General features: G+C 50.3%; 1 protein-coding gene across 2 annotated transcripts in view; it reads left to right on the top strand.

Moving 5' to 3' along the window:
• The window catches only part of LOC139415969 (phosphofurin acidic cluster sorting protein 1-like), an 89480-nt gene that overhangs the window by 60558 nt on the left and 21422 nt on the right, over positions 1 to 7500 (top strand). For both annotated transcript variants that reach the window (XM_071164170.1, XM_071164171.1), the window contains exons 5-7: positions 2913 to 3057; positions 4225 to 4310; positions 5995 to 6072. In XM_071164170.1, the coding sequence (XP_071020271.1) occupies positions 2913 to 3057; positions 4225 to 4310; positions 5995 to 6072 (309 nt within the window). The remainder of the gene's footprint in view (positions 1 to 2912; positions 3058 to 4224; positions 4311 to 5994; positions 6073 to 7500) is intronic.

Genomic DNA, 7500 nt, shown 5'->3' with positions numbered 1-7500 from the left:
CTCTATCCTCATCTTTCCCCATCTCTCTGTCTACTCTATCCTCCTCTTTAATCCCCATCTCTCTTTCTACCCCATCTCTCTTTCTACTCTATCCTCATCTTTCCCCATCTCTCTTTCTACTCTATCCTCCTCTTTCCCCATCTCTCTTTCTACTCTATCCTCCTCTTTCCCCATCTCTCTTTCTACTCTATCCTCCTCTTTAATCCCCATCTCTCTTTCTACTCTATCCTCCTCTTTCCCCATCTCTCTTTCTACTCTATCCTCCTCTTTAATCCCCATCTCTCTTTCTACTCTATCCTCCTCTTTCCCCATCTCTCTTTCTACTCTATCCTCCTCTTTCCCCATCTCTCTTTCTACTCTATCCTCCTCTTTCCCCATCTCTCTTTCTACTCTATCCTCCTCTTTCCCCATCTCTCTTTCTACTCTATCCTCCTCTTTCCCCATCTCTCTTTCTACTCTATCCTCCTCTTTAATCCCCATCTCTCTTTCTACTCTATCCTCCTCTTTCCCCATCTCTCTTTCTACTCTATCCTCCTCTTTAATCCCCATCTCTCTTTCTACTCTATCCTCCTCTTTCCCCATCTCTCTTTCTACTCTATCCTCCTCTTTCCCCATCTCTCTTTCTACTCTATCCTCCTCTTTAATCCCCATCTCTCTTTCTACTCTATCCTCCTCTTTCCCCATCTCCCTTTCTACTCTATCCTCCTCTTTCCCCATCTCTCTTTCTACTCTATCCTCCTCTTTCCCCATATCTCTTTCTACTCTATCCTCCTCTTTCCCCATCTCTCTTTCTACTCTATCCTCCTCTTTCCCAATCTCCCTTTCTACTCTATCCTCCTCTTTCCCCATCTCTCTTTCTACTCTATTCTCCTCTTTCCCCATCTCTCTTTCTACTCTATCCTCCTCTTTCCCCATCTCTCTTTCTACTCTATTCTCCTCTTTCCCAATCTCCCTTTCTACTCTATCCTCCTCTTTCCCCATCTCTCTTTCTACTCTATTCTCCTCTTTCCCCATCTCTCTTTCTACTCTATCCTCCTCTTTCCCCATCTCTCTTTCTACTCTATCCTCCTCTTTCCCCATCTCTCTTTCTACTCTATCCTCCTCTTTCCCAATCTCCCTTTCTACTCTATCCTCCTCTTTCCCCATCTCCCTTTCTACTCTATCCTCCTCTTTCCCCATCTCTCTTTCTACTCTATCCTCCTCTTTCCCCATCTCTCTTTCTACTCTATCCTCCTCTTTCCCCATCTCTCTTTCTACTCTATCCTCCTCTTTAATCCCCATCTCTCTTTCTACTCTATCCTCCTCTTTCCCCATCTCTCTTTCTACTCTATCCTCCTCTTTAATCCCCATCTCTCTTTCTACTCTATCCTCCTCTTTCCCCATCTCTCTTTCTACTCTATCCTCCTCTTTCCCAATCTCCCTTTCTACTCTATCCTCCTCTTTCCCCATCTCCCTTTCTACTCTATCCTCCTCTTTCCCCATCTCTCTTTCTACTCTATCCTCCTCTTTCCCCATCTCCCTTTCTACTCTATCCTCCTCTTTCCCCATCTCTCTTTCTACTCTATCCTCCTCTTTCCCCATCTCTCTTTCTACTCTATCCTCCTCTTTCCCCATCTCTCTTTCTACTCTATCCTCCTCTTTCCCCATCTCTCTTTCTACTCTATCCTCCTCTTTCCCCATCTCTCTTTCTACTCTATCCTCCTCTTTCCCCATCTCTCTTTCTACTCTATCCTCCTCTTTCCCCATCTCCCTTTCTACTCTATCCTCCTCTTTCCCCATCTCTCTTTCTACTCTATCCTCCTCTTTCCCCATCTCTCTTTCTACTCTATCCTCCTCTTTAATCCCCATCTCTCTTTCTACTCTATCCTCCTCTTTCCCCATCTCTCTTTCTACTCTATCCTCCTCTTTCCCCATCTCTCTTTCTACTCTATCCTCCTCTTTAATCCCCATCTCTCTTTCTACTCTATCCTCCTCTTTCCCCATCTCTCTTTCTACTCTATCCTCCTCTTTCCCCATCTCTCTTTCTACTCTATCCTCCTCTTTCCCCATCTCTCTTTCTACTCTATCCTCCTCTTTCCCCATCTCTCTTTCTACTCTATCCTCCTCTTTCCCAATCTCCCTTTCTACTCTATCCTCCTCTTTCCCCATCTCTCTTTCTACTCTATCCTCCTCTTTCCCCATCTCTCTTTCTACTCTATCCTCCTCTTTCCCCATCTCTCTTTCTACTCTATCCTCCTCTTTCCCAATCTCCCTTTCTACTCTATCCTCCTCTTTCCCCATCTCTCTTTCTACTCTATCCTCCTCTTTCCCCATCTCTCTTTCTACTCTATCCTCCTCTTTCCCCATCTCTCTTTCTACTCTATCCCCCTCTTTCCCCATCTCTCTTTCTACTCTATCCTCCTCTTTCCCCATCTCTCTTTCTACTCTATCCTCCTCTTTCCCCATCTCTCTTTCTACTCTATCCTCCTCTTTCCCCATCTCTCTTTCTACTCTATCCTCCTCTTTCCCCATCTCTCTTTCTACTCTATCCTCCTCTTTCCCCATCTCTCTTTCTACTCTATCCTCCTCTTTCCCCATCTCTCTTTCTACTCTATCCTCCTCTTTCCCCATCTCCCTTTCTACTCTATCCTCCTCTTTCCCCATCTCTCTTTCTACTCTATCCTCCTCTTTCCCCATCTCTCTTTCTACTCTATTCTCCTCTTTCCCCCTCTCTCTTTCTACTCTATCCTCCTCTTTAATCCCATCTCTCTTTCTACTCTATCCTCCTCTTTCCCCATCTCTCTTTCTACTCTATCCTCCTCTTTCCCCATCTCTCTTTCTACTCTATCCTCCTCTTTCCCCATCTCTCTTTCTATGTCTTCTGTCCCGTCTTTCCTTGGTTCTTCTCACCCTCCACCGCTCCGGTTCGCCAGGTGATGCAGCACCCCAGTGAGGGGGCCCAGGTATTGGGGCTCCACAGCCAGTTGAAGGAGGCCTCTGTACCCGTGGCGGAGGTCAGGGTCTACTCCCTCTCCAGCCAGCCCATTGACCACGAGGGACCCAAGGCCAAGATGTCTGGTAAGACCTCTCTCTCTCTCTCTCTCTCTCTCTCTCTCTCTCTCTCTCTCTCTCTCTCTCTCTCTCTCTCTCTCTCTCTCTCTCGTTCTCTCTGCTACATACGCCATCTTGTTTTACTATCTCATTATCTCTGTCTTTTCATCTCTCCCTCTTTGTTTAGGGTTGATGAAGGATGATAAACTCTGTTGGAATTCTGTCCAACGTCAATGATTATTAACCATTTCTGCTTCCTCTCTTCTCTCTCTCTCTCTCCCCCTCTCTTCTCTCTCTCTCCCTCTCTTCTCTCTCTCTTCTATCTCTCTCTCTTCTCTCTCTCTCTTCTCTCTATCTCCATCTCTCTTCTCTCTCTTCCCCTCTCTTCTCTCTTCTCTCTCTTCTCTCTCTCTTCTCTCTCTTTCTTCTCTCTCTCTTCTCTCTCTCACTCTCTCTTCTCTCTCTCTCCCTCTCTCTTCTCTCCCTCTCTCTTCTCTCTCTCTTCTCTCTCTCTTCTCTCCCTCTCCCTCTCTTCTCTCTCTCCTCTCTCTCTTCCTCTCTCTCTCCCTCTCTCTCCTCTCTCTCTCTCCTCTCTTTCTCTCTCTTCACTCTCTCTCTTCTCTCCCTCCCTCTCTTCTCTCTCTCTCTTCTCTCCCTTTCTCCTCTCTCTCTCCTCTCCCTCTTCTCTCTCTCTCTCTCTCTCTCTCTCTCTCTCTCTTCTCTATCTTCTCTCTTTCTCTCTCTGTCTCCTCTCTCTTCGCTCTCTGTCTTCTCTCTCTCCCTATCTTCTCTCTCCTCTCCCTCTTCTCTCCCTCTCTTCTCTCTCTCTCTCCCTCTTTTCTCTCTCTCCTCTCCCTCTTCTCTCCCTCTCTTCTCTCTCTCTCTCCCTCTTTTCTCTCTCTCCTCTCTGTCTCTCTTCTATCTCTCCTCTCTCTTCTCTCTCTTCTCTCTTTCTCTCTCTGTCTCCTCTCTCTTCGCTCTCTCTCTTCTCTCTCTCTTCTCTCTCTCTCCTCTCCCTCTTCTCTCTCTCTCTCCCTCTCTTCTCTCTCTCTCTCTCGCTTCTCTCTTTCTCTCTCTGTCTCCTCTCTTCGCTCTCTCTCTCTTCTCTCTCTCCCTCTCTTCTCTCTCTCTCTCTCTCTCTCTCTCTCTCTCTCTCTCTCTCTCTCTCTCTCGCTCTTTCTTTCTCTCTCTCAGATCGTTCTCCAGACATTGATAACTATTCTGAGGAAGAGGAGGAGAGCTTCTCATCAGAACAGGAGGGCAGTGACGACCACGGCCAGGTATGTGTGTGTCTTTGTCTAGTCCTGTGTGAAGCAGAGATAACTGGAGGGGAGGTGAAGGAGGACACGGCTCAGAGAGGGGGACACAGGACAGAGATGGGGACACTGCTCAGAGAGGGAGACAAGGCTCAGGGAGGGAGACAAGGCTCAGGGAGGGAGACACGGCTCAGGGAGGGAGACAAGGCTCAGGGAGGGAGACAAGGCTCAGGGAGGGAGACACGGCTCAGGGACGGGGACACGGCTCAGGGAGGGGGACACGGCTCAGAGAGGGGGACAAGGCTCAGAGAGGGGGCCACGGCTCAGGGAGGGGGACACTGCTCAGGGAGGTGGACAAGGCTCAGAGAGAGGGACACGGCTCAGAGAGGGGGACAAGGCTCAGAGAGGGGGACAAGGCTCAGAGAGGGGGACACAGCTAAGAGAAGGGAACACAGCTCAGAGAGGACAGAGGAATAGAGTGAAAGGAGGGATGGAAGGGGTCAGGAGTGAAGGAGAGGACCAGTGAGATGTGAAAGGAAGGAGGTCACGGTCGGTGTGGTATAAATAACCTGGAGATCGCCACGGCTCAGGGAGGGGGACACTGCTCAGGGAGGTGGACAAGGCTCAGAGAGAGGGACACGGCTCAGAGAGGGGGACAAGGCTCAGAGAGGGGGCCACGGCTCAGGGAGGGGGACACTGCTCAGGGAGGTGGACAAGGCTCAGAGAGAGGGACACGGCTCAGAGAGGGGGACAAGGCTCAGAGAGAGGGACACGGCTCAGAGAGGGGGACAAGGCTCAGAGAGGGGGACAAGGCTCAGAGAGGGGGACACAGCTAAGAGAAGGGAACACAGCTCAGAGAGGACAGAGGAATAGAGTGAAAGGAGGGATGGAAGGGGTCAGGAGTGAAGGAGAGGACCAGTGAGATGTGAAAGGAAGGAGGTCACGGTCGGTGTGGTATAAATAACCTGGAGATCGCTGTGTGTGTGATGCTCTTAATAACTCTCTCTCTCTCTCTCTCTCTCTCTCTGTCTCTTTCTGTCCCTCTCTGTCTCTCTCTTTCATGTTCTCTCTCTCTCACTGTCTCTGTTTCTGTCTTTGTCTCTCTCACTGTCTTTGTCTCTCTCTCGCTGTCTCTCTCTCTGTCTCGTTCTCTTTCTGTCTTTCTCTCTCTTTCTCCTCCTGTCTCTTACTCTCTCTCTTTCTGTTTTTTTCTCTCTCTCTTTGTCTCTCTCTCCTTGTCTCTTTTGCTGTCTCTCTCTCTGTCTTTCTCTTGCTGTCTCTCTCTCTGTCTCTCTCTTGCTGTCTCTCTCTCTGTCTCTCTCTTTGTCTTTATCTCTCTCTCTGTCTCTCTCTTTGTCTTTGTCTTTGTCTCTCTGTCTCTCTCTTTTCTCTCTATGTCTCTCTCTTTTCTCTCTCTGTCTCTCTCTGCCTCTCTCTTTGTCTCTCTCTTTGTCTTTGTCTTTGTCTCTCTCTCTGCCTCTCTCTCGCTGTCTTTGTCTCTCTCTGTCTGTCGCTCTCTCTGCCTCTCTCTCGCTGTCTTTGTCTCTCTCTCTCGCTGTCTGTCTCTCGCTCTCTCTCTCTCTCCTTCTGTCTTTGTCTCTATGTCTTTCTCTCAAACTGTCTGTCTTTCTTGCTGTCTCTCTTGCTGTCTCTCTCTCTCTGTCTTTCTGTCTCGATCTCTCTGTCTTTGTCTCTCTCTCTCTCTCAGTATCTGTATGATGAAGAGGATGAGGTGAGGAAGAAAAAGCCTAGACGGAAGCTCACCTCCAACGCCTCCATCACTAGAGTGAGAAACCCTTTCACTCCCTCCTCCTCCTCTCATCCTCCCCTCTATCCTCCTCTCTCCATCCCTCTCCTCAGTCAGCCTCTCCCTCTATCTCCTCTCTCTCTATCCTCCTCAGTCAGCCTCTCCCTCTATCCTCCTCTCTCTCCATCCCTCTCCTCAGTCAGCCTCTCCCTCTATCTCCTCTCTCTCCTCAGTCAGCCTCTCCCTCTATCTCCTCTCTCTCATCCCTCTCCTCAGTCAGCCTCTCCCTCTATCCTCCTCTCTCTCCATCCCTCTCCTCAGTCAGCCTCTCCCTCTATCTCCTCTCTCTCCTCAGTCAGCCTCTCCCTCTATCTCCTCTCTCTCCATCCCTCTTCTCAGTCAGCCTCTCCCTCTATCTCCTCTCTCTCCATCCCTCTCCTCAGTCAGCCTCTCCCTCTATCCTCCTCTCTCTCCATCCCTCTCCTCAGTCAGCCTCTCCCTCTATCTCCTCTCTCTCCATCCCTCTCCTCAGTCAGCCTCTCCCTCTATCCTCCTCTCTCTCCATCCCTCTCCTCAGTCAGCCTCTCCCTCTATCTCCTCTCTCTCCATCCCTCTCCTCAGTCAGCCTCTCCCTCTATCCTCCTCTCTCTCCATCCCTCTCCTCAGTCAGCCTCTCCCTCTATCTCCTCTCTCTCCATCCCTCTCCTCAGTCAGCCTCTCCCTCTATCCTCCTCTCTCTCCATCCCTCTCCTCAGTCAGCCTCTCCCTCTATCTCCTCTCTCTCCATCCCTCTCCTCAGTCAGCCTCTCCCTCTATCTCCTCTCTCTCCACCCCTCTCCTCAGTCAGCCTCTCCCTCTATCTCCTCTCTCTCCATCCCTCTCCTCGGTCAGCCTCTCCCTCTATCCTCCTCTCTCTCCATCCCTCTGTCAGCCTCTCCATCTATCTCCTCTCTCTCCATCCCTCTCCTCAGTCAGCCTCTCCCTCTATCCTCCTCTCTCTCCATCCCTCTCCGCAGTCAGCCTCTCCCTCTATCTCCTCTCTCTCCATCCCTCTCCTCAGTCAGCCTCTCCCTCTATCTCCTCTCTCTCCACCCCTCTCCTCAGTCAGCCTCTCCCTCTATCTCCTCTCTCTCCATCCCTCTCCTCGGTCAGCCTCTCCCTCTATCCTCCTCTCTCTCCATCCCTCTGTCAGCCTCTCCCTCTATCCTCCTCTCTCTCCATCCCTCTCCTCAGTCAGCCTCTCCCTCTATCTCCTCTCTCTCCATCCTTCTCCTCAGTCAGCCTCTCCCTCTATCTCCTCTCTCTCTATCCCTCTCCTCAGTCAGCCTCTCCCTCTATCCTCCTCTCTCTCCATCCCTCTCCTCAGTCAGCCTCTCCCTCTATCTCCTCTCTCTCCTCAGTCAGCCTCTCCCTCTATCTCCTCTCTCTCATCCCTCTCCTCAGTCAGCCTCTCCCTCTATCCTCCTC

The sequence above is a fragment of the Oncorhynchus clarkii genome, chromosome 9, assembly GCF_045791955.1.
Source record: "Oncorhynchus clarkii lewisi isolate Uvic-CL-2024 chromosome 9, UVic_Ocla_1.0, whole genome shotgun sequence".
Lineage (NCBI taxonomy): Eukaryota > Metazoa > Chordata > Actinopteri > Salmoniformes > Salmonidae > Oncorhynchus > Oncorhynchus clarkii.
This window is presented reverse-complemented; position numbering and strand designations above follow the sequence as displayed.